This window comes from Ruditapes philippinarum, unplaced genomic scaffold, assembly GCF_026571515.1.
Source record: "Ruditapes philippinarum isolate M1 unplaced genomic scaffold, ASM2657151v2 ctg1881_1_1_1_1, whole genome shotgun sequence".
Lineage (NCBI taxonomy): Eukaryota > Metazoa > Mollusca > Bivalvia > Venerida > Veneridae > Ruditapes > Ruditapes philippinarum.
This window is the reverse complement of record NW_026865939.1, coordinates 91,170-118,613: the sequence shown is the minus strand read 5'-3', so window position 1 is coordinate 118,613 and position 27,444 is coordinate 91,170. Positions and strand designations below refer to the sequence as shown.

The 27,444-nt window shown below is 32.7% G+C and overlaps 3 protein-coding genes across 4 annotated transcripts in view; 2 read left to right on the top strand and 1 right to left on the bottom strand.

Moving 5' to 3' along the window:
- LOC132730799 (ubiquitin carboxyl-terminal hydrolase 1-like) overlaps window positions 1-8,331 on the top strand; it is a 31,819-nt gene extending 23,488 nt beyond the window's left edge. Inside the window, exons 5-11 of one of the 2 annotated variants that reach the window (XM_060716817.1) lie at window positions 220-285; window positions 916-1,019; window positions 2,003-3,635; window positions 3,975-4,095; window positions 5,077-5,266; window positions 5,534-5,638; window positions 6,602-8,331. In XM_060716817.1, the coding sequence (XP_060572800.1) occupies window positions 220-285; window positions 916-1,019; window positions 2,003-3,635; window positions 3,975-4,095; window positions 5,077-5,266; window positions 5,534-5,638; window positions 6,602-7,103 (2,721 nt within the window). In that variant the 3' untranslated portion in view covers window positions 7,104-8,331. Of the gene's footprint in view, window positions 1-219; window positions 286-915; window positions 1,020-2,002; window positions 3,636-3,974; window positions 4,096-5,073; window positions 5,267-5,533; window positions 5,639-6,601 lie in introns of both variants that reach the window. The other variant, XM_060716816.1, reaches the window with a different exon arrangement.
- Window positions 8,332-12,153: 3,822 nt separating this feature from the next.
- On the top strand, window positions 12,154-14,938 carry LOC132730798 (uncharacterized). Its single transcript, XM_060716815.1, has 3 exons — window positions 12,154-12,313; window positions 12,646-12,757; window positions 13,744-14,938. The coding sequence occupies exons 1-3, from the start codon at window positions 12,278-12,280 to the stop codon at window positions 14,571-14,573; spliced, it is 978 nt and encodes a 325-aa protein (XP_060572798.1). The 5' UTR covers window positions 12,154-12,277; the 3' UTR covers window positions 14,574-14,938.
- A 130-nt stretch (window positions 14,939-15,068) lies between these two features.
- LOC132730797 (glucose-6-phosphatase 3-like) lies at window positions 15,069-19,520 on the bottom strand. Its single transcript, XM_060716814.1, has 7 exons — window positions 19,411-19,520; window positions 19,021-19,178; window positions 18,572-18,678; window positions 17,682-17,763; window positions 17,008-17,126; window positions 16,422-16,664; window positions 15,069-15,455 (listed from the first exon to the last, which is right to left on the bottom strand). Exons 1-7 carry the CDS (start codon window positions 19,468-19,470, stop codon window positions 15,157-15,159), a joined length of 1,068 nt encoding a protein of 355 aa, XP_060572797.1. The 5' UTR covers window positions 19,471-19,520; the 3' UTR covers window positions 15,069-15,156.
- Between the last annotated feature and the right edge of the window lie 7,924 nt (window positions 19,521-27,444).

Sequence of the window (27,444 nt, the reverse complement as noted above, 5' to 3'; positions counted from 1 at the left end):
AAATAACTCAGCAAGATAAGCATAAGTATTAACTTTATTATACACATTGAGTTTTTAGTGACCTTAAACAATTTCTGTTTAAAGTTGTGTATGCAAGTTTGATCTCCATAACCACTGAAGTTGTTCATTTAAAATCTGTGCAGTGTGACAATATTTCAAATTATCCTGTAATTATACAGTTATAGGCTAAAATGTAGGGATATCATACTCGTGTTTCAGGACCTGTCAAGTTTTGCTGAGGATATGAATAAGAGATGCTGTAAAGTTGTCAAGAATGTGTACAAGGTATATGCCTCTTAAACTTTTTATTGACTTTAAACTGCAAAATGACTTATTTTCTCCTCTGTCTAGAAAACTGTAAAGCTTTATTGAATATTTGATTTGGCACCTTGCAAAAAGTAAGGGATTTATTGTTGTGTGCGTCTGACTATTATGTGGATAGCTGTTGTTTAAGAGCATCAATGATTGTTTGCCAGCATAATAATGGATTAAACTTTACCAAAATTTGTTTATATGTAGAGTTTAGCTCCTTTCCTGATGGCCTGATCCCATTGCAGATAAATGAAAATGTGACTGTCGATGTCAAATAATTGAATTTAGCTTTGATTGTCATAAATGTGTTATTTATTAAATGATTAATTTTTACTTGGACAAAAGAACCTTTATGACCAAATCCATAATAGGATAGTTAAAAAATGGCATTGACCTTTATTTGATCTTGACCATCAAGGTCAAATTATTGAAATTTGTTAAAATTTTCTACAATGTCAATAGAAATAAAAAATCCTAAATTAAACTATCCAGAACCAAGAAAAGTGGGGTATGCTGTTCACAAGTCTTGTTTCTCAAAATTATAGGAAATGTTTTAGTCCTAGTTTAAATTTACTTTAATTTTCCATGCATAAATTACTTCAGGTGTACAGAGATCTATCAACATTAGAGGATAAGTATGATGAGGTAGCCTCAGATGATGTCATGTCCATGGCAGTAAAACCTAATAAAATATTATCAGCTATCAGGTCAGTTTATCTTTTGTTCTCCCCTGTATAATTGTACAGATAGTCCATACAGAGGTAATTTTAGGTTGATTGTGTAGAAAGCTTTTACTCGAGATACACTCTTCCAATTTCTTCCTGAAACGAATCAATCCAAAGCAATGATTGATATGTTTCTTGTTTAAGGAAACAAGGCCATGCAGCCATCAATCCTTAGATTACTGATTCAATATGTTAATTGTTTGGCCACACTACCACCACCACCAAAAACAGCTTGTTTTACAAAGACACAAGAAGACTTTGGCGTTATTTACGCTTGACATGTTACAGTTACATTATGATTCATTTGTTCATTCTGGATGCTTAAATTAACAATGCTTTAAGGATGTTTTCGGGAGTTTTCATAAGTATGGATATGGAAAATTAAAACTGTTCAATAAAATTTCTTTAAAATTGTTTTATTTGAGGGTAAAACTTTTTTTATATTAAATGTGATTCAGCTATGTTGAAGCACAGTTGACACTGCAGGTGACATACTTTACCATGCTTGATCAGGGTTTTATTTTCATTCATGTCTTCACAAGCTGGATATTTGATCATAAAGGGTGAAATGGTATGTCACTTAGTCAGTCAGAAGAAAATTTGTAAAAGGGGCTTTTGTGGCTGAGAGGTTACCACCACTGACTTCAAATCACTTGTCCCTAACTGCTGTGGGTTTGAATTGTTGCTTGATGCTTAACTAATTAGTAAAGGTTTCTTTATTTAAATACGTAATATGTAATTAATTGCCTAAGCACTGAGAGTTATCAACAGGTACTTTTTAAAAGATTTTAATAGTCTCTACAGGTCTGAAGGTTTATTTTCTTTTTGTCAAGTGTCAAATGATCTGATCTGTAGGTAACAGGAAAATAAGATTATGTAATTGTGAGGGCAGATTACAAAATTTCATTACTCTGCATCGAATTTAATTGATGTATTGAATTAAATTTTTATACAACTTTTTGTAGAGAATTGAACCCAATGTATGAAGGACATATGCAACATGATGCCCAAGAATTCCTGCGCTGTTTCTTGTGCTATTTTCAAGATGCTGAAAAAGAAGTGCAGAAATTTTACAGTCAACTTCCACACTCCTTCTCTCCAAAAATCAATCCTATAATGCAAAGGTTTCTGGCCAGTTCAAATGCAAGTCAAGAAACAAAAGATAAGATTGTGAAAATTGTGAACGAGATATCTAATGAATCAGATGATAAATTGGGCACAGAAAATGCAATAGAAACTGAAAAAGTGAAGGTTAATCTGTTTCCAAAGGCAGAAATCAGAACAGAGACAGCAAAGTCCCCTCAGAAGGTACAGAAGGTGCCAAATGTTGGGGACACAGCTGGCGTGGTGGACAAGATTAATGAGAAGGTCACTCAGATAGGTGCAAGTACTGAACCATCGGTTTCAAAAGACACTGCTTCAGGAACAGTAATGCATGTTGATTTGAAAGAAGTAAATGTAACTAAGCTGCCATCCTCTGTAGAGATAGGACTAGGCGCAGAATCAGAGGTTACTGACACTATAGGTAAACAACAGAAACCTAAAGCCTTGGCAAGAAGAAACAGAAGAATAAAACCTTATGATAAAGATGAAAAGATTCAAAGGCCAAAGAAAGATAATAAAGATAAGATTATTAAACAAAGAAGAGGTAAGAGGTCTAAGGAAAAAGACACTTCTGAGTTAGGTGGCCCAGACTGTGATATTAGAAATGAACAGAAATGTTCTACCATAATTCCTCTGCAATTAAGAAATGAAAATGTGTGTAAGGAGAAATCTGTACCAGTCATATCAAAGTCTGATAATGCAATAGATGTGAAGAAGAAGAAAGCGTTAGAAACCAGATCATACCAGGATGTCTTTTCCCAGTTTCTATCTGCTTTACCTGAAGACGATACAGATTCAGTGGAAATGCAGTCTGATTCTGATAATGAAGATATTGTCTTGAAGAAAATAAAGGAAAAACAACTTAGGAATTCTCCAAGAAGATCACCTCGAAAGACTTCATCAGAGATGTTGAGACCCAACGAACGTAAGATTGAAATATCCAAGCTTGCTCTATCAGCAAAATCTGAGTCATCGTTACTTACTGCTAAGCAGCATCTTGATTTTTCTGAGAATAAAGGTGGTTTAGAAAGGAAAAATGAAACAGAATGTAAAACTGATGCAAGTGATGAAGCCCCCTCAAATGTACCTACCGCTGTGTCTCAGTTTGTCGTAAAATCAGAAATAGCTGATGATGGGGATGATATTAGAAATACAGAAGTACCCGATATTGATGCTGGAGTGAGAACTGAGCAGAAAAATGAATCTAAGTCAGTGCCAATAGCTCTTGTACCTGTAGTCAAACTAGAGAATTGCGACTATATTCTAAATGAAAATGGAACATCTGTGAGTGCAGCTTATGCCACCAAATGCCTCACACCAATGAAGAATGACCGTCGTAGCAGCTCAGGTTCGAACAATTATCTAAAACAGAGGAATCAGCCATTCTCCATGGATATATCTGATGACCAGCAACTGAAAAGAGCACTTGCAGAGATGCTAAATTCTCCAGTAAAAAGCAGGTCCAAATATGATCTCATAGAAAGAACATTTCAGGTAGATTTTAACTTCTATGACTTTTACACTTGTTCAAAAAAGCTGATATATCTATTCTGGAACACATGCTTGGGTTTTGTATTTATTTAAAAAAAAAGTCAAATATCCAAAAGATTTCTTTTTTGTATTGTTTTATAGGCATTAAAAACATACTGAAAAGTGTTATGGTTACTGTACCAACTTTTCACTGTTTTGAAAATTATAAATGATTCCTTCATCTCGATTATTTAAGACAAAAGGGGTACAGCTCAGTTAAACTTAAGGTGGTACTCTCCTTTACATAATATTATTTGAATCAAGAAAATGTCTGTTTTTTTTAATGTAAGAATTTTGTTTCAGGGATCCATGATGTTACGAACACGTTGTTTACAGTGCGAGTCATCTACTGAGAGACAGGAAGACTTTCATGATGTCAGTGTTCCAGTCAGAATTGAGAAATCTGACAGTGATGATGAAGATGGTTTGTTATTATGTAACATTATGTCTGTCTACTGGTACAGCTAAAATATTATCCCTTACCAAGCTTAATATTTTAAATGAACTTGTCCATTTTTCAATCTGGACAGAACCATTCATCATTTTCAAGGAAAAAATCAAAATATTCACTGACTGAATAGTGCACAGTGCCAACCATAATCAGACAGCACAGATGTGCTGGTACATTGTGGTCTGCACTAGTCACATGTCACATCTGTTGCCTCAATTAGGCTACAAGGAATGGCTATTGTATCAAGATAGAACCAGAAAATTAATTGTATTTTCCTTAAGCCTTTATTAAGTAGGACAATATTTATCCACAATAAATAAAGGAAAGATGTAAAAGTAGAGCTGTCATTGATTCAATGCAAAGCATATCAACGATATATCGATATCAAGTGACTAAAATCAACGATACACCGATATATCGATAATATCCTATACTCACTTGTCTGTCATTCACTTTCATACCTGTTTCAATGATTTCAGTCAAAAACATGTTCTGTACAGTGTCTTGTCCACTGCATGATTTTTTCTAGAAAATATTTTTTGTCACCATTGCTATGAAATAATTCAACTATATAACAAAAGCATAACATTAGATATAAATAACTGCTTCTGTATATATTTTGGGTGAATTTTATAATTTCTAGACATTTAATTTATTAGTCAAAAGTATCGATTTTTTAGAATGTGTATCGATTATTGATCGGCAAAAAAATATCAATGATACATCGATATTGTCGATATCGATGACAGCTCTATGTAAAAGTCTTAACGATGATAGTTTCTATATTGGTTTTCATTTGCTATCATTACAGTGGTTGAAATGTTGTGTAAGGTTTCTAAAGAGAACAAAACTTGATTTTTCATTATTTTCCTAAAGAATATTGGCATAGAAACTTCTCATGAGTTAACAATAATACATGATATAGTAATGTTAAGCCTTAAATTGTTCTAGAAGAAGTAACTGAGAACAAATGTGATTTACTGGACCTGATAGAAGCTTCCACTGAGATAGAAAAATTGTTGGAGGAGAATAAATATTACTGTGATGAATGCAAAGCATATGTCGAAGCTGAGCGGTCCATGCACTATGATGTGATGCCAGATATTCTTACACTACATCTAAAACGGTTTTCTTCAGAGACAAGGTACGATCACAATGGCTTGCATGGTTTTTAGCGTCATAACTAAACAATGATGTATTGCTATGATGTAAAGTTGAAGAAAGTTTCAAATGTTTTAATATTTAGGTTATTTTATTTATGTTAATACTTGAAAATTTCAGTCATGAAATTTCTTGATTTTGTTCTGTAAATTTTACCTACAAAGAGAACTTTGTATTAATACTACAACTGTAAAACAGGACTACATGATATATATAAGTATCTTTTCAATGGAAGATATTGTTATTGCAGAAATCCTAGTAACATTATGAAGATTAACGACCATGTTGATATACCTCTTACCTTACCGTGTCTACGGTATAAATGCTCACAGTCTTGTCTTCGACCCGATCATAGGTAATATTCCATTTTTCTATACATTAAATATATCTCTAGAATAGACACTGGTATCTTCTGTTCTATTTCCATTAATTTGCTACCATAATTATGTACTTTAGTGGTGTGATGTTGTGTTCCTAGGGAATTTTTTTGGATGTCAGATAAAAAAATATGAACTCTTACTTATATAGTATTGAAAACAAAAAGTTTCTCCATTTTAATTCTATTTGAAAAATTATTTCCTGGTGACCATTCAATATGTTTGCTAAATTATTCTTTTTTTTAAAGGCGAGGTTTGGAGTTAGATGTAAGTTTACCCTTACCGTGCTAAGTATCTAAAACAGCCTTGTCCATATCTATCTTTCAATCTGCACCCAATCATTATACCAGTTCTATATATAATTTCTTAGATACTTATTGAATGAATAGCAAACAGCGCATTCTGGCGCAAGCATATTCTTTGTCAGCTAACAGGCTAAGTGTTATTTATATGTTCAGTAAGGAACAATTTAAAAATCCCCTTTTTTACAATTGGGGGAATAGGAATGAGTACATGTGTATTTATTGATTTTCCACAATATAATTATCACTGAAAAGGATAAGATAAAATGTTTTATGTAACTCAAAGGGGCATCCGTTGCCGAGTGGTTAAGGTCGTTGACTTCAAACCACTTTACCTCACTGCTGAGGGAACGAATCCCAACAGGGACTTTGGATTCATTCATGTGAGGAAGCTATCCAGCTAGCTTACGGAACATCAGTGGTTCTACTCAGGTGCCCGTTTGTGCCTGAAATAATGCACGGAGGGGCACCTGAGGTCTTCCTCCACCAGTAAAGCTGGAATGTTGCCAAATGACCTAAACTGTGTCTGTGTGATGTAAAACCCAATCAAACAAACAAATGTAACTCAAGGTACCTCTGTAAGGGGGATTATGAGTTTGTTAATCAACTGAAGTAGCATTGATTGCTTTGTATTTACAGGTACAGACTGTATGGAGTAGTGACTCACTCAGGCGTAACTCTTACTTCAGGACATTATCTAGCTTATGTTAGAGCTTTGCCTAACCATCCGACAGACAATTCTCACAGGAAACAACAAAATTGTCATATCGATACAAACTACAACAATCAACTAGGGGAAATTAGTCAGAAAGAGAATTCTGTCAACAAGTCGGATAATTCAATGCCTGCGACTCGTCGTAAGATGGGTGTGGCCACAAAGTTGCCATCCCGCTTTGATGACAATGTTATTGCCAATACTAAAGTTAAAGCATTTCAATCAGTTGCAGTGAAAAAAATAAAACCCGACCTCGTAGCGTCATTGTTGCCAAGCAAACAGTATGACGAGGAATGGTTTGAATGTGACGATGAAACTGTCCGAGTCTTTGATGAACCAGATTTTGTTGAATTATTATCAGAGAAATCAGGGTCTCTGCTGGGAACACCATATCTGTTGTTTTACCACAAAGCAACCATGTGTTGACGCAGCACTAGTTGATTAGATAGAATGTCTGTGAAAATGTGATATGAATTGTGTATGCCATAATGGAATTTAGTATTCTGTAAACTTCATTTTACTTTATTTTGGTAAAATCTGTCTTACAATAGTTGGTTTAGGATACATATTCACTTTGAAAACCAACATTTCTTTTTGTTATTAACATAGTTAAAGATGAATTTATTAATGTACATATAATGCTCCAAATCAAGTGCATTTGTGGTGTTTTTGAACTTAATCAAATTTTTTTGCAATATTATTTCTGTGTTCTTTCTGATATATATCTTGGTTTAATTTTTTTTCATCTTCCTTTGTAATTGTACATTTTGTCTGGTTATTAGTGAAATGTTACTATTTTTAGTTTTAAAAAGTTTGTTCATACAAATTTAACAACTTTCATGCTTGTAAGTCAAACCAAGTTGGAAAAGTTCTACTGTAAAATTAGAAAATACCCATTCCAAGCTGGTACAGTGTTACTGCTAGTTGTACAGCATTAGCAACCTTAACACACAAGTTGGTACAATTTTTATTACTACTGCAAGTCTTACACAACTATAAGTCGTACACAAGTTGGTATAACACTACTGATTGGTACAATACTACTGTAAGTCATACACAAGTTGGTACAATACTACTGCAAGTCATACACAAGTTGGTACAATACTACTGTAAGTCATACACAACTGTAAAACATACATAAGTTGGTACAATACTGTTATGAGTCATCAACATGTTGGTACAATACTGTTATGAGTCATCAACAAGTTGGTACAATACAACTGCAAGTCATACACAAGTTGGTACAATACAACTGCAAGTCATACACAAGTTGGAACAATACTACTGCAAGTCATACACAAGTTGGTACAATACTACTGTAAGTCATACACAAGTTGTTACAATACTACTGCAAGTCATACGCAAGTTGGTACAATACTGTTATGAGTCATCAACAAGTTGGTACAATACAACTGCAAGTCATACACAAGTTGGTACAATACAACTGCAAGTCATACATAAGTTGGTACAATACTGTTATGAGTCATCAACAAGTTGGTACAATACTACTGCACAAGTTGATAAGTACTACTGTAAGTCATACACAAGTTAGTACAATACTACTGCAAGTCATACACAACTGTAAAACATACTTAAATTGGTACAATACTGTTATGAGTCATCAACAAGTTGGTACAATACAACTGCAAGTCGTACACAAGTTGGTACAATACAACTGCAAGTCGTACACAAGTTGGTACAATACAACTGCAAGTCATACACAAGTTGGTACAATACTGTTATGAGTCATCAACAAGTTGGTGCAATACAACTGCAAGTCATACACAAGTTGGTACAATATTACTGCAAGTCATACACAAGTTGGTACAATACTACTGTAAGTCATACACAAGTTGGTACAATACTTCTGTAAGTCATACACAAGTTGGTGCAAAACTATTGTTAGTCATACACAAGTTGGTACAATACTACTGCAAGTCATACACAAGTTGGTACAATACTACTGTAAGTCATACACAAGTTGGTACAATACTTCTGTAAGTCATACACAAGTTGGTGCAATACTATTGTTAGTCATACACAAGTTGGTACAATACTACTGTTAGTCATACACAAGTTGGTACAATACTACTGTTAGTCATACACAAGTTGGTACAATACTACTGTAAGTCATACACAAGTTGGTACAATACCACTGTTAGTCATACACAAGTTGATACAATACTGCTGTAAGTCATACACAAGTTGGTACAATACTACTGTAAGTCATACACAAGTTGGTGCAATACTATTGTTAGTCATACACAAGTTCAATACTACTTCAAGCCATACAATCTTACACATTTCTACATAGATCTTGCTCAAGTGATGTTTCATGTATATTTGATTTTGTTTTTTAGTTGATTTGTAAAATTTGTTTGGAGTAAAAAAAATTGTTGTTATTTATGTTAGAAAATCAGTTTCCGAGGAGAGGAATATGGTGTCTTAATATTCAAGTAGAGATAATGCATGAACGTTACTTCTGAAGCTAAGAATTATTTTCCTCATGCAAAAAATAATTTATTTGATTAGTTTAAGAGCATTACAGGAGTAGGATGAAATGTATTTCTGTTTGAGATACATGTATAGTGAAAGATGATAATTGCTACTCACCACTCCATGTATCATGAACTTCAAATGAAGCCTAACCCTTACCCAGCTGGACTCCTTTGCCACCAGTATAGAGCCATGCCAGGCTGCACTTCCATACAGTTATTTTCAGGCACTGTACTGTTTTTATATCAGACAGTTTCAAAAATAGACGTTTGACAAGTTGATTTAAGAAATTCAGTAGGTTTAGGGTTAAAGGAATGTGATTACTATTACATGTGTTTAAAAATATGTTTGTTTGTGAAATGAATTTTTTTTGTGATTGTCTTTTGTTAACAAGATTAGTTTACCGGTTAAGATAGGTAAAGGAATAATCTTAAAATGATGAAATAACAATATTCATCAGAAGAAAATGATTTCTCATTAAACCATGGGCAAAAGTTTTCAGGCGTTTTCCTGTATTCTGGATTTTTTAACTGTTTCTACATAAAACTATAAACAAAATGGCTAAATGTTTACATTCCAAACCCCTACTTTAAAAAAGTTTCCTGGTGAATTTTCTTTTGATTTAATATATAAAGCCTGGCCGCCCGTACTTCTGTGCAGTCTGACTCTGCTTAAAACTAAATTACAATTTGTAGCTCAATTTTTTATTTGACTTTGAAATCCCCTAATCTTTGAACAGTCTTCGGTGAAGTCTAAGAATTTATGAAAGTTTCTATCTTGTTGTCATTGTGTTTAGTTATATGTTATGTAGAAATTATTTCACTTGCATGTTTGTAATGTCTTGGGTATTCTTTTAAAGAAAGCTGTCTTTGAGGTAGTTAAAACTAGTTTTAAAAAATTGAAAACAACTTAATAGATTTACATTAAACTATTTTACATTATGTACAGAGTTTCCATACATGTAAAAGATAAATGTAAAATCAGTTATTATTTGAACAAATGTTTTGGTGGATTTAACTTTCGTTGATTTAATTAAGAGATGTTTTTCTTAGATACGACTTAATTTTGATACATTCAGTACCTCTGAAGTTATAACCTGCTGGAAATGAAAGTGATTAGCCATATATCACATGTATAGAGTGAGGCCAGTCTGCTATACTGTTGGTAGCTCAATTTTTGTATTTTTATACTGAAATCCCTTGACTTTTAAATGGACTGTTCCAAATTTATTTAGCTGGACAAATCCATTACAAAAATTCATTCAGCAGGTTAAGGTCCAAATAAGTTAGAACAAGAATGGTTTTAACATTTCAAGAGAGAAAGAAAAGGTCAAGGTGAGTCCGCTTTTTGTGAACACTGGATGCTTCCACTTCTAATCTGTAACATCCAGAGATGAACATTTTGTAGATTTTTATTCTATAAATTTTCCCAATAAATTTAAATTTATGTAGTTGTTGCTCAGATGGATTTGATAAATCAACAAAACCTGAAATATTAAAACCTTGAACATTCAGACTAGGTCTGATTCAGAACATGATATATCGTTACATTTTAAGAGGTCTGTATATCAGGTTTTCGTCATGTTAACTACTATGTAAAATGGAGGGGGAAAATCTTTTAACAATATCTTGTTAATGAAAATAGTACCGTATGTGTTCTAGAGCGTGACTATATGGCTGTCGTGAACACTGGTTTATGATTGGGCAAAGTATTGCAAATTTATACGTTTTTTTCACATAGGTTTAGATAAAGACACTGTATTAGTTATTTGTTTTATGTGTATATGTGATTAATTGTTAACATACAACAGGGTCTTTCTATTTGAAAGACCCTGTATACCAAGTGAAATTTACTTCTTGATTTAAGTGCTAATAGTAACCCAGCAATGAATTTTTGTTTTGTAATGATATGTATTTGAAAATAATTTACATTCATTTTGAAAATGTTAATAAATGTTGAATCTGTGTGAAAATCTTCATTGTCTTTGTTTAAAAGGTTTCAAGAAAGAAACCAAATTTTAGATACAGATGATAATAGTGTAACAAGTTTTTCCATACCAGGTGACTTATAAATAATGTTGAGAGAAAAGCTAGCAAAGTTAAGAAATGCATATATGAGCCGCGTCACGACAAAACCAACATAGTGCTTTTGCGACCAGCATGGATCCAGACGAGCCTGGGCAGTCTGATCAGGATCCATGCTGTTCGCTATCAGTTTCTCTACTTGTAATAGAGTTGGTAAGCGAACAGATCCTGATGAGACTGCGCAGATGCGCAGGCTGGTCTGGATCCATGCTGGTCTCAAACGCACTATGTTGGTTTTGTCGTGACTCGGCTCATATATATTCACAATCCGTATAAAACTTTACAGTACAACAGAATTTATTATTCATACCACCAAAACTCTACCCTATTACAAAAGAGAAATTTTGACAAGTTTACACAATATGTTCACTTACTTTATACTTTGTACCCGAAAACAAAGTTTTATTTTGCTTAAAACTAGAACATATTTAGATGCAAACTGGATATGGGTGACTCGAACCGGAGGAGTGTGGGTCATCTTTAGGTATAAGCCCCAAAAGTACGACTGTTGTTTTAATATCAATATAAATATGTTTAGGTTTAAGGCAAGAAAAATTAGTTTTAAATAGAAATGAATCAAACTTGCATTCCCGCAATTTGAATTCGGGAAAGTGTTGCCATGGGATCATGTGCTCACTGTACCAACTACATTTTAAACTAAACTAGATCGCAGCCCATACTTCTATTTACTTACTAAAAGATAAGTATAAAATGAAAACAAAAAATTATCTTAAGGTCTCTGATTAATTTGTATCCTATATTTTTACTGTACTTTAATGAACTGTTCTATTTATTTCGTTATATAAGTTGAAGCCCCGCCCACCGTTATATAAATGCTGTAAACAAATTACTAATAAGCGTATGATAAGACTCATTCACAACTCTTGACCTAGATGAGTATAAATAACGTGCGAATAAACGTGAGTTGTTACAACCCTGTGTTTGTTCATTAGATGATAAATATTTACAACTGGGAGATAAATTTGTTATACACAAGCTGACCGTACATAGTAGTTACAGATGAAACAGCTTACGGAAGGAGATCCAATTCTTCAGGTATTTCATTGAATTGTTTTGTTTTTATATTTTTTTTCTTTACTTTATTACACATATATTTTTATATGTTTCCTACATTAGACAGTGTCTTTCTATATGAAAGTCCCTGAGCAAGACCGGTACATAAAGTAAATGTAGACGGCGATTTTATTATTACGCACAAATATAATTCAGCAAAGTTGGTGAAAAATTAGCGAGACTTTCAAAATATCTCAATTAATTTGCCAAAATACTTTGTCAGAAAATTTATAAAGATATGAAATCACTAAATTTGTGGAGGCAGTCAGTTCTTGTATGAAGTAAATTTAAAACGTTTTATTGTGTTTTTATAGGGACAGATGGCTACCCATTCTCCAGTAAAGATCACGTTAATCGTGCTAACCCTGCTAGCGTTCGGCCTAGTGGCAGCAATTAATGCCCTAGCAGCAACAAGTGATGGCGGAGGTAAGGAGATTTTTCTTATTTTATCTCCGTTTCTTATGTAAGATAAACGTACAAAGGTATTAAGCTTTACAAGATGTTACATTGTTGTTGATGCTGAATATACAGAGCTATTAATAAGAAATAAAATTTGTATAACTGGATAGAATCCAACATTCTTGACAGGAATGTACTAGAATGTTACTCGCGAAAAGTAGAGAATAGAGTATAAATCTCCGTTCAATATTCGTATGTTCAGAATTGATTAGGTTCTTATATGCTTGTAGTTTCCGTCGTTGCATTAGTTATAAAAATTTTGACAGGATATATGGCCCTGTATTAAACGGTTGTTTGGAAATACAACCAGAGTCGTAAAGCGAGGGTTATATTGCAAATAACCGTTAATTTGTATACGAGCATACAACATGTCAGAAATATTTATAACAAATTTATAATACAGTAAGCATCTTTTTATAGAGAAAAAGTGAGATTTCTTCATAAATTGACAGCAGCCGAGTTTATTAATATTAATAAGAATGCACGTTTGTAACGTCATTTTTCATTGGATAATCGTGACGTTTATATAGTTTAATATACACGGCTGCTGTCGATTCATGAAGAAATCTTACTTTTTCTCTCTAAACATGATGCTTGCTGTATTATAAATTCGTTATAAAGATTGTTGACAGGTTATATGGCCGTATATAAACGGCTGTTTGCAATATAACCCCCGCCTAACGGCTCGGGTTATATTTACAAATAGCCGTTTATATAAGGTCATATAACCTGCCAACGATCTTTATAACTAATAATAGAAACGTCACGATTATCCAATGAAAAGCGACATTACACATGTGCAGTATTTTAAGTATGTATACATATAAAATAAACATGAAAAAGCATACTAATTAGCAATCGTTTTGATATATCCATTTGAACAAAACATGTTATAATTAGAGTCTTGTATTTCAATTTTTATAAAGTGTTCATATCCATAATATTTATTTCAGGTATATTCCAGAACAACACGGGCACTATTTCCAACCTTTTTAATCTAGAAGTAACGCCTGCTGGCTGGACATTCAGTATTTGGGGTTTCATATACGCATGGCAAGCTATTTGGATCATATACGCGCTAACGACAATATGCCGCCGTAAAGTTGGAACATATTTGTACCTGATGCCAGTCTATCCAACTGCATTGTTTATATCTTATATAATTAATAACATTCTCAATGTTTCGTGGTTGTTTGCGTGGGACAGGACAAAGATTGCCATAGCACTTCCGCTACTCGCTTTACAGCCGTTCACGTTGTATATTTGCCTTTTCTTTTCGTTTAGAACACTGTACAACAATCTGGATTATTTAACAAGAAACAAACTGACCGTTGACATTTGGCTTATCCGTTTATTGATCCAAAACGGTATTGCTTTTTATGCTGCATGGGTTACCGTGGCAACTCTTCTTAACTTTGGTGTCGTTTTAACATATAAAGACGGAAGTGACGTCACTGACACATTTTTATCACAAGACATCTCCAGCACCATAATTCTGGCTATTGTTACAGCAGAAATTATTCTATGGTTTAGCCTCGATCTGACAATACTCGATAAGTATACACGTTACACTTTCGCGCCATATATCACACTTACTGTGGCTAGTGCTGGGATTGTATCAAAGAACTTTAACCTTGACACAGCATACCGAAACTCCGTGTTCAGTGTAGTCATATTAGTTACTGCCAGCATTTGTCTCGTTGTCAAGGTAACTGTGATGATTTGGAGACACTTCAAACGGCCAATACAACCTCTTCTTCAAGACTTTAAACCAACCGTTTGAAGTGTTGATAACATGTACGTTTTTACATGATATCCTTTAGAAAACCAAAGACAAAAACGCTTTGTCTAGCTTTCCTATATACAATTGCAAAAGGTCATAAATTATAGCGTGACCTTCCTCAAATTGGTCAGTGACCCATTATAAATTCGGTGAATAATTGACCAAACAGTAACAGTGACTAAATACTTTAAAATGGGTCAAAAGAAATTGAGATTAACCATAAAGTATAAAATGAACAAACCTTAAGAAACTATTAAAACTTTGGAAAACAAACAAGTACATATTTTATAAACATGAATTGTGAAACATTATAAGGACATTGTTTATGTGTTATTTTATTCATAAATTTTATTTTAGCTTTGTAACTTAAAATTTTATGTCTTTATACTCGTTGGGTTACAATGAATTTGCATGTGCACTGCTGTGTCAGCAAAGACAATTTTGAAAATAACAAGTAATAGAAATTTATCAATTCTACATATAAGAACAAACTCATTCATTTTACATGATTTATACTCATACCATGTTCATTGTATGTTTTGTATATATATATACAAATTACATTTTCATACACCAAATATAGTTACTCTTCCTTTTGTATATTACATTTTTTCAAACTGGAACCCAAGGTCATGACTAGAAATGCAAGAACACAGAACTTCAGGTAAGTTACACAATAATAGAACTCCGCTGAGTGTAGCCCGGGTTTTAAATTTTCTCCCACCTGACATATAATTAAAGTACAAATCACTGCAGGCATATTCTGACATATGACTTTAAAAGCAGATATCCCGGAAGAATTCACAGCAGCCTCTTTACCATTGTTTATATCTTCTCTGTTGTTTAGAAACTGTGAAGAGAAATACAGGAAAATTCCATACCCTGCAAAAAAGAAGATATATGAAATAAATAACATTAATACATGTACAGTATTTAGCCAAAGCATCTTATCATTACTTATTTATCCATAGTTAAACCAACTGACTTGGTTTATCAGGAGATCACTTTGGCTATACATCAAATGGGCTCTTACTACAGATATCACTTACACTGCTGAAAAGAAGACTTTGAAAGTGGCTTTTTTCATCAAAAGAACTGGCTTGAAGTTGAACATTTTTCTTTATTTACTAGACATTTAGGAATTATAAGGGCTTTATAATTTAGCTTCATTTTTCTATTAATAACCACAAAGAATTCCCTTGACTAAAATTAAATAATATTCAGCTCCTTTATTTTGCAAGAAAAAAAAGCTTTATGTAAATAAGGTACCTATGTCCAGCTATATCATCTTAAATTATCAGTAAACACTAAACAATCACCTAATCATTCTGCTACCCTTAGTGTTGATGCTTAAAAATGGTGCCTACACACACATTATCTAAGATAAACAGTCAGTCAATCAGTTAATAAATGAAAATATTATCAGAATACTGTGATGGAATGAAAGAATGAGCTCATAAGTTAAGCTAGCAATAAAATGACCATGTTCAAGAGTTCATTAATCCCCGAAAATGCTACTATTTTCTTTTCTTAAAAACTTTTTATTTTCATATCCTGTTCCAAAAAAGTACATATTGACCATATATCTAAACCATCTTTGATACAGTATAACCTTTGCTGAGCAACACCAGATAGGAGATCAACACAGATTTCGGTTGTTGTTCTATACAGGATAAATTCATCTTGAGGCATTAGTTTTGGAAAAATTAATATTGTTGTTGTGAAGAGAAAATTGCTGTACAGATGACTGGCTACATTGTAGAGGTTTCACTGTAGCTTATATTGCTTTTTAATACAATTTTAGTAATTTATTATTTTGTATGGAAACCAAAATACCATTTTGTTTACCTAGAACACTGCCTGCATCTCTATAAACTGCATTAAATAATGTAGTATCAAGATGTATCCAGTCTGGGTTTGCACAATACTTTGTTGCCAAGGAGATCGACCATTGTGGGTCAAGGCCACACCATTTCAGCATGTAAAACGTCAGGATACAGCTTGTTGGCATGGCAACTGATGCTGTCACACAATGGGATAATTTCAAATGTTGTAAGTCTATCTTGTTGACTACCAATGTTAAAATAATACCTGTAAAAAATTTGAAGATCAAACATAATTAAACAATTAATGAAAGTTTACACATTATAATTATTTATTTGTAGTAAAATGTTTCAAATATAAGAACATACATTTGTTAAAAATATAAAAATGCACCTATGAATTTTATGATATGTCTCGTTCAGTTTTCCAATGTAATCACAGTGCCCTCTTAAAAGTTTAAAACAGTACAAGAATATCAACTATGATTAATATTCATTTTTTTTTTTTAAAGAATGAGATATTCATTTTTTTAAAAGAATGAAAATAACAAATTTTCAATAACAAAATGTATATCATTTTGAGAACCTATAAAGAGGTGAAAAATTCCTACCCATTAAAGTTCCTAGAATCACCTGGTGTGGAAAATGAGTAGCTATAAATAGCCTTGAGACATTTACAGCAACCATGAACAAAGTAAATGCTATCCATAGTATACACTGAACAAGTAATCTGAAATAAAGAGCACAATTTTAAAGAAACCTAAAATATATATTACTCCGTAAAGTAATCTAAAATATACAGCACACTGTAAAAGTAACCTTAAATGCAAGCCATCCGAAATATACATGTAGAGCACTGTATTCCCACTGTATATAGTTTACTTAACGTTATACATTTTCAGAACTTGATAAGGGGAATATAGACTCATAAGTCCATGATATATGCAACATTTTCAAAAATCCCAAAGTGGTAAAGGCTGGTGACCGTGTCACTGGTACCTCATTGCTGTGGCCATGTTAGTATTCCATCAGAAACAATGCATTTCTTTATGTGAGGAAAGCTGGCTTAGCCAAGGTCTTTGGTTCTACTCAGATACCTATAAGTGTCTGAAATAATGTCCAGAAAATGCCACTCAACCTTCACACTCTTTGTATAATGTTAAACCCATTGACTATATTTTTATCACACAATGGTTAAGAAAAAGTTCATATCAAATACAAAATCGGTTTAGATATAAAAATTAATACAATATATAAATAAATTATGAAGCAAAAATAAGTATACCTTGGCCTTGTGTTTTGGATCAGTGAAAGAACTAAACAGAACACAACAGAAGAAGTAACCATTGCATGACCCGATGGACTACCTGAAATTGAAAAAGAATTATCTTTGTAACACAACCAATATGTAGATATAAAGCTATAGTAGGCTATTAAATTTTGGCATATCTCTAGTTTAACAAATATGAGGTCCTAATTGTATATCAGTTTTATACTGTATGCCAGCACTGACAAAATAAGGACAATTTGAGATATGTCATTGGGAAAACACTCTGATTCTGTACACAACCATTCACCTGCTGAATTTGGGAAATTGGACTTAACCAGCTTTTTATTTAAAACAGTTCATTTAAAGTTTCAGTAATTACAATATTAAAATACAAAAAATAAGCTTCCAAAAGTATAGAGCCTGGCCAGACTGCACTGATGTACACGCTGGCCTGGATATGTATTGGCAGCAAAAGGTCTAACATGTTATAGGTTAAGTTACCTCAATTTCATCAGCTTATGTCTGTCAGGTTTGCAGCTTTAAACAATTTATTGCATCCAACATACATCCAGCCCCTTATTTGATGGTAAATTTTCAATATTTAAAATGAAACATAAGTTTAACTGTTTAAGAGATACAGTCAAGCTTACCTTTAACTCCTTGTAAAACCATAAGTTACTTATAGTCTTTCAGATGAGCAGTTGTACAAGCTCATATAGTAATATAAGAAACATTTCAATATGTGATTATATTTAACATGTCTAGTCACACCATCTCTGTAAATTAAGTATAAAGCAACTTTCAAGAGTTACTCAAGAGGAGGACTTCAAGTGATTTTATTCCAATACAATAATCCACATTGTTCAACTCCTTCATGTCAGGGAAAACAATTTACATCTACTTACCTAGACCAGTTTCACAGGTTAGTCTGTACTGTTTTAGTTGAGCACCCTCCCTGTGATGTGATCTAGGGTCTAACACCCACCAATATGGCCTCTCTCCATGAAGAACCCTACAAAATATACGAGTTCACTAGCCTTTGGTTTCAACATATTTATTTAAGCTCGATTGCAAAACAAGTTCTTGCAACTTATATTAATCACTTTCTAGTCTTTCCAACTCCAAATCTTTTTTTATTTACGATTTAATGGACTTGGCCTGCTGAATTTATTTTCTTTCAATATCAAAACATAAAATTGAGTTGACCACATTACAGAGATTGGTTGGACAGCATGCTTGTGTATGCTGGCATCATCAAATATTAGTGGCAAAGGAAAGTCATATAATTAAGTTGGCTGAATTAATTATTGGTAAACTGTACTGTAATACTCAAGATAGTTTAACGAGATCTCACCATTTAAGTAAAGCATTTATCCATTCTGATAGACTTGCCAACCATAGTACTTTGATCCCAGTTTGTCTGTGAAGACAGTATGCTATTGGGAAGTAGAGGAGGAAGGCATTTCTAGGATCACCAAGATGGGAGGCTGTCATCATCAGCTCATCATAGTTCTAGTACATATATAAAACAGTTATTTTATTTGGACACTTCAGAATAAATATCTAAACATATTTGATTTATTTTATTCCTACATGTAGTTCACTAAAACTGAAATTTGAGAGGAATAAAAAACCTACAAAAATACTCAAGATAGTTTAATGCAGTATGTAAAGATAGATATAGCTAACAGAAAAAAATTCTGAACTTCTAAGAATGCATGAACATAAAAGGAAACAGATTTACCTTGAATTCAGACTGGAGAAATCTGACAGAATCAACTCCCACATTGTGAAGAAGATCCATGTCTGCTACTGAAAGAACAATTATACTCTGTTAATTTTCACTGCCTCTGAAATTTAAAATATAGCATGTTGTTTTATTGTTTTAAACAGTTTAAATATAAGTATTGACTAGGACAGATATTACATGTACATACCATCCTAGTTTGGAACACGTGCACTGCAGACCATGTCAAAGGCACTAGAAATATTAAATTTAAGAGTGTTATGCACTCAATTTCTCAATTTGATGAATTAAGTTGTGATTGTGAATCTTCGAAATACTGAAATTTTCACAAAAATCAAGTTCTTTCCCATGTGAAAATCTCCAGTTTGGAAATACTATACACCTAGTTTATATCCCTTGTCCAACAAATGTACCTTGTCTCTAGTTACTATTATGACAAGAATGAGAATATGTTTTTTGATAGATTTCAAAAGTATCTATATGTATCTATAAGCACTCACTAGTAACAAAATTCAAAGTTTAAAATGTACATAACTCTAAAAATAACTGCTATCAGATAATGCACCTTGTATTGCAACTAAAGTGAGAATTTACTGCAGTGGCAGGCCCATCACTATACTGGAAGAAGAAGAAGCTTGGTAATGATAATCTAGTAAAATAATTTTCAAAAGTTTTGTGTTGATACTAATGATAGTTTTGAAATCATTTTACTTAATAAGTTATTTGAACAAAGATAAAAGGCTTGTATTACTCCAAAATAAAAGCTTTGAGAAAAATGCCCTTTAATTGTCTTTACAACCGCGCCTTACCATGATAAGTAAGTATTCCAAATTTTGTGCTGATCTACAAGTGTTTGAGTTATGGGCTACACTAAAGTTTTTGTGTGATGGCAGCAAAACATACCGACAAGCAAAAAAATAAATGTTCTCTTCAAAACATCCCTTGCAATTTCTCAGTTTCTTTATTGCTTATGTATGCTTATCCGCTGTAACATATGATGGTGATCTACATATACTCAATTAACTTCTATATAATTATTGTGTAGCGTGTATCGAGCTGTTGATTAATTATTCAAGTGCTACAAAATAAAATTATTTTAAACCACAAGATTCTCAAATGTAAATATATAATTTTTCTTGGGATACTTATCCGAAATGATTTGAAATATTTTATATAAATTTTCCTTCTGGTTTCTTAACCTTTTGATTATATATTAACTTAATAAAAACTCTAGAAATTATAAAATACAAAAATAACAATCTTCAACTAATACTTAAATCATTCAAAATATATATTTCAAGAAACAATAAAACTCTATTTACTCTTACTTTCAAACAAACTAAAATTTACATTCCTAAACCTATCTCCTATTTATAACTTTTATATTTCAAATCAACAAACTCTTATCATAAAACGTTCAAAAACTGATTCTTCTAATAATGTTTTCAAATAAACTCTTCTCTATCAAACACTTGTCCAAGAGGTTTTACTTAGGCAATAAGGTATTTTTAGCACCAGTATCTAAGATGCCTGGCTACTAGTAAATACAATACTACCTATATCCAACTCTTGCAAGGACAACAGGCAGACTAACTATTTAAATCATAGAAGTAAAGATATTTTTAGCACCAGTATCTAAGATGCCTGGCTACTAGTAAATATAATTACAACTTAACGGTCCGGAGCCAAAATCAAATCTAAATTCTCAACATTGCGCAAGCTCTTATATATGCCTCTGGTGCGTCATCTCCGCGGTGAATAAAACAATGATTTTGATTGGCTAAAATAATAAAACGCTTCTTGATACCGATTTTAATTGAAACTTATAAGCGTCTGTTACTTGGATTAAATTTCCTTACAAACCATAAAACAAACAGATAAACAATTCAAATGATAAACACACTTGACAATACTTCAAATATATATCGTTACATAAGTATAATTACTAAATAACTTTAATTACCTATTGTTTATCCTGTTATCTTCACATAAAAATAAATTCTTTTGTTTTACTGTACAAATGGCGAAATCATACTAAGGGGAGGTAATCAAATGAAGTTTATAAAGTATAGGAAGCATTTTCGTCACATTACCCACGCCTCCGACTTCATGCGTCCCGCATGTTCTTTTAAATAGCCTACATCTGTATGTCTCATGTTATTAACGTTTTAAAATGAAGAAAACAAACACTTTCAAACATGTACTTGAATTATATTTTACATATACCGTTATGTAATGATAACATTAAAACAAAACAAACTTAAAAAAAAATATGTTCCGAAATACTCAAGCTTCAGTATTTGTTCTCATGATAGATAATCTATTGTCTATGCTTTCTTACACTTCATCTCCATCTGTAACACACATTTCCCTTCTGTTATTATTCTCCTTATAACAACATCTTCTGGCTTAATATTCATACCCTTTGGAAGATAATCACCAAGACTAATTGTCTGTTCCCTCTGATTTGCTCCTGATGTAATAGTTTCAAAACTCTGAAATACCTTCTTACTCTCTGACTTAATTGTCATTTCATGTGTTGATCTCCCATCTGTTTCAAGGTTCAGTTCACAATCTATATTAATAAGATTTTCCCCTTTTTCAGTTGTAACATTATTTTTCTGGGTTGTCCCTACCTTAGTTTGACTAGTTACCGCCTTGGTTTGACTTGTTAAGACTTTCTGTTTCTTAAACATGTCTTTTGATAATTCCATCATAGGACATTTTCTTTTAGGAACAAAAAGTGTTGGCTTTGTTTGCATTCTAAGAATACCTTTGATCGATTTACTTTTTGTCTTTAATTTATTTCCATCACATTTAATATTGTCACTGCTTGACTCCAAACATATCACATTACTTTCACTCTTATTACCGCTTTCGTCTCTTCCACTAGTCACATCCAACATGTCATCTTCTAAACATATTTCTGGGTCCACATCCCAATCACTATCACTTGACTGTAACTCAACTAATTCTTCTTTTTCATTTTTCTCACTTTCTGCAATCTTTCCTTTTTCGTGAAACTTTTTTACATGTACTTTCAAATATCTCTCTGTCTTGAATGTTACTCCACACACATCACATGGTATTCTTTCTTTTTCGTCACCTGCTTGTTTTGACATTTTATCTCTTGATAATGCTGACCTGGAAATAGAATAAATATAATCATTTAACCAATATGGGTTCTTTCTTTCTCTACCATATCTACTTTTACTGGATATTATTTCTTCATGATTCTCTATCTCTTGTTCGTCTATGGTTGTATCTTCCTGAAAAGAATCAGAAATTACTGGGCTCTCTTCAAATGTTAACTGTTTTGGTGCTTTTCGCATTCTGTTTGCATGAATGACCTGTAAAGAATTTGATTTTCCACAATTAACTTTGTATAAAACATCTGATAATATTTCTGTTACGGTATAAGGACCCCTCCAAAAAGAAGTTAATTTCGAAGAACATCCCAACTTCTTAACAGGAAAATATACAAACACATTTTCATCTTTAGCAAATTTTTCATATGATAATTTTGAGTCATGAAATACTTTTTGACGTTTCATTGATTTTTCAGTAGTTTGCCTCACTAAATTATGAGCGGATTCTAATTTTTCTTGCAACTCCCAAACCCATTGAGAAGGGGGTATTCTTTTCATGTTTGGAGGCATTTCGAAAGCTAAGTCTAGGGGAGTATTTAATTCTCTTCCTAACATTAACATATTTGGCGTCATTCCTGTTGTCTCGTGTTCAGTAGATCTATAAGCCATCATAACATATGGGAGTAACTCATCCCAGTTTTTATGATTTTCTTGAACATACATACTTAACATTGAAGCTAATGTTTTATTAAACCTTTCCACCATTCCGTCAGATTGAGCATGATATGGTGTTGTCCTTGTTTTCTTTATCTGTAATAAATTACATAATTCACGGAAAAGCTTACTTTCAAACTGTGATCCTTGATCTGAATGAATATTGTTTGGAATACCAAATCTAGTTATAACATTGTCAACTAAAATTTTAGCAACTGTGCTAGCTTCCATATTAGACATTGGAAAAGATTCAGTCCATTTGGTGAAATAATCGGCTATCACCAAAATATACTTATTTCCCGAATCAGTTTGAGGCAATTCACCTAGAATATCGATTGCAATTCTTTCAAACGGATAGCCACTCCTTACAATTTGCATCGGAGCTCTCTTTGTTTGGGTAGGACCTTTTCTCTTATTACATGCTTCGCATCCAGAAACATATCCCCTTACATCATTTTGAAGTCCTGGCCAATAAAATCTTTGCCTAATTTTACTTAAAGTCTTTCTAATACCAAGGTGACCTGAAGCTTTAATATCGTGAGAATATTGTAAAACTAAATGTCTTAATTTAAGGGGAACTATTGCTTGCCAATAAATAAGTTCGCTTCCTAATACTTCCCATTTTCTAACTAAAAGATCATCATGAATTTCTAATCTTGGCCACTGACTCCAAAGCGATTTTAAGAAGAAATTTTCACTTAAAATATCTTTGTATTCTGGTCTGTTACCCGTTTTTATCCATGTTTTAATCAACTGTATATTTCTATCTTCATTTTGAGCCTTTTGCAAATTTATTTCCCCATAACTTTCTATGTTTTGTTCAAGTGAAGTAACCAAACATACATTGCTTTGAAATTCAGGATGATTTTCAAGGCCGCATTGTCTACATGGAATTCTGCTCAAACTGTCTGCATTTTTATGAAGTCTTCCTGGCCTATGTTCTATAGACATATTATAGGCTGCTAATACCTCTAACCACCTTGCAACTTGACCTTCTGGATTTTTGAAATTCATTAACCAACGCAGTGAACCATGATCAGTCCTTACAGTAAAGTTTTGACCATATAAATAATGTCTAAAATATTTAACAAAGTAAACCAATGCCAACAACTCCTTTCGAGTTACACAATATTTTCGTTCAGATTTGGTTAAAGTTCTACTCGCATACGCAATAACGTGCTCGGAGTTACCAATTTTCTGTGAAAGTACACTTCCTATTGCAAAATTACTGCCATCAACATCTAAAATAAATGTTTTTGAAAAATCAGGATGAGCTAAAACTGGTGCTTCAGTAAGCATTTTTTTTAATTTGATAAAAGATTCTGAACAATCTTTGTTCCATAAAAATGGTTGACGTTTCTCTGTTAGTGTGAAAAGTGGTTTTGCTATTTCAGAAAAGTTGAATATAAATTTTCTATAGTAACTGCAAAGACCTAAGAACGACCTTACTTCATGAACATTATTCGGAATAGGCCATGTTTTTATGCTCTCAATTTTCTTTGGATCAGTTTTAATACCTGAAGCCGATACGACGTGACCTAGAAATTCAACTTCTTTAGCAAAAAGACAACATTTCTTAGCCTTTAATTTTAAATTAGCTCCTTCCATGCGTTGAAAAATTGCTTCTAAATTTTTAACCATGTCTTCGAAAGTTTTTCCTGTCACAATTATATCATCTAAATATATCAAGCAAGTTTGCCAATGAAGCCCTGCAAGAACAGTTTCCATAAGCCTTTCGAAAGTTGCAGGCGCGTTGCATAAACCAAATGGCATAACTTTAAACTGAAACAATCCAAATCTAGTTGAAAATGCAGTTTTCTGTTGATGATCTTTTTCTACTTCAACCTGCCAATATCCAGAGGAAAGATCGAGGCTACTAAACCACTTTGAACCTGATAATTGATCGAGCGATTCGTCTATCCTCGGAAGCGGATATGCATCTTTTATTGTCACATTATTTAATTTTCTATAATCTACGCAAAAACGATGTGTCCCGTCTTTCTTCTTAACCATTACTACACCACTAGACCATGGACTTGAAGAAGGTTCTATAATACCTTTATCTAACATTTCTTTTATTTGTTTTTCAATTTCTTTATTTAAACTTTCTGGGACTCGGCGTAAAGGCTGTTTAATTGGTCTAGATTCTCCAGTTGGAATCTGATGTCTCACTATGCCAGTTCGGCCTATATCAGTTTCGGACTCGGAAAAAATATTTGAATATCTACTTAACAATTCAGCTACTTGCTTACTTTGAGATTTATCAAGGTCTTTGACAGATCTTTCATAGAGATCTTTCATATGTTCTGGTATTTTTGAAGACTCTTCACTTTTATTTGACAAAGTGCTGACGCTGATAATAGGACTTAAAGTTGCTAAATTAGTACCTGGATATAAGATTTGTTCTTCTTCAGAAAGATTCATTATTCTGATAGGGACATTACTATCTCCAAAAACTAAAGACTTTGCTATCAAACTTTTACCATATGTATGTTGATTTTCAACAGGTTCAACAATATATAACCCATGTTTTTGTATTAACTGGGGGTTGGAAACATTCCCCTGAATTAAAATTTCAGATCTAGGAGGAATGATAGATTTATCTTTTACAGAAATTCTATAGCAACCTATGCTTCCTCGACAATTTAAAGGACATGTTTTACCTTGAATCAACATCGTGTTTTCGGCTACATTAATAGTTATATTATGAGTTTTCATGAAATCAAGTCCAAGAACAACATCAATATCAATATCTGAAATAACGACATTTGCTTGATATTTACAATTATTGATTTCAATATCAATACTTGTTTTACCTTTTGTATTTAAAGGTGTCCCTGATGCAGAAATAATTTCTTGAGTGCACATGTCTAAGTCATTCTTATACCCAAGTAATCCAAAGAATTCAGTCGAAATTAATGTAAGCGTTGCTCCTGTATCTACAAGACAATTTGCTTTTTTACCATTTATAATAGCTGTAACATATAACCCTGAACCTTGCTTAGAAACAGAATAAGTTTGCTTAGAAGATGAATGACCGATGTGTTTTTCATTAGAAACTGTATTTTTAAAACGTGTTTTATTGTTTGGACAAGTATATTGACTATGACCCTCCTTTCCACAGTTGAAGCATTTGAAACTCTTTGTTCTATTTTCAGTCTTATTTGTATTTGAAAAAGTTCTTGTTGAACCTCTGGGGTTGAACGTATTTGTTTGATATCTATAGTTAAAATTATTTCGCTCTGATCTATCTACAGTACTTGATCTCTCTTTTTCAAAAGAATCAAACCTTTTCTTCAATTCTTCAAAGCTTTTAGTCAACATTTCTATAGCACTGTTTTCTTTCGAACTTTCTTTGACTTTATTAGAATTTAAAGATCTATAACTACCCTGTTTTTCAAAATGTTTTCGTTCAGCCCTATTAAAAGCTTCTAACTCAACTGCATGTCGAACAGCGTCATTTAGATTTAATGGTCTTGCTTGTTTTATTCTTAAACGCATTTCTGAACTAAAAATGGAGTCAATAAATTGTTCTTTTGCTAATGTTTCTTTAACATCACCAGGGGCTGAAGGATATGCCAAATTTGTTAAACGTCTTATGTCTTGGGCCATTTCTGATAAAGTTTCAGTTGCTTTCTGGCGTCTTTCCCGTAATTGTACTCTATAGAGTTCTGTCTGATTTGGGGGAGCAAATCGCTCTTGAAGTGCATTAACTAATTCTGTATAACTACTTGAATTTCCTAAATTACCAAAAACACCTTGAGCATTTCCTCTCAAAGATACAGCAAGATAGAGACCCTTTTGTTTATATGACCAGTTATTAATTTCAGAACAAGCCTCAAAATGAGCTTGGTAATCTATCCAAGACCCGGTGCCATCAAATGTAGCTGGTTTCATAAAAACAGAAGACCTATTTGAATTAATTTTAGAGGAAGTATCTGATTTCATATTTTCATCGTATATTTCTCTTTGGGATTTTCGTCTTCTTGTCACATGTCTATCCCATATTTCCGGACTTAAATCTCTGTCTTCTTGTTCATTTTTGAAAGTATTACTTTGCGTTTTACTATGAGTCATAGGAGTTGAAAATCTAATACGTGGTTCAGAATTCAAAAATGTGTTTGACAACTGCTCTCGTTTTTCTATTATTTTTCTTTCAGGGATATGCGGCAATTGTCTTTTTGTTTGAGAACGAAAAGATGTATTAGGACTAATATTCCTAGGTGTC

Bases quoted from the DNA above. Each gene is read 5' to 3' on its own strand.
- LOC132730798 (XM_060716815.1), top strand. From the start codon at position 12,278: ATGAAACAGCTTACGGAAGGAGATCCAATTCTTCAG. The intron at 12,314-12,645 runs GTATTTCATTGA...GTGTTTTTATAG, and splicing joins AAGGAGATCCAATTCTTCAG to GGACAGATGGCTACCCATTC. The intron at 12,758-13,743 runs GTAAGGAGATTT...TATTTATTTCAG, and splicing joins AGCAACAAGTGATGGCGGAG to GTATATTCCAGAACAACACG.
- LOC132730797 (XM_060716814.1), bottom strand. From the start codon at position 19,470: ATGGATCTTCTTCACAATGTGGGAGTTGATTCTGTCAGATTTCTCCAG. The intron at 18,679-19,020 runs GTGAGATCTCGT...TATATTTTGTAG, and splicing joins ATAAATGCTTTACTTAAATG to GGTTCTTCATGGAGAGAGGC. The intron at 17,764-18,571 runs GTAAGTAGATGT...TTTCAATTTCAG, and splicing joins AACCTGTGAAACTGGTCTAG to GTAGTCCATCGGGTCATGCA.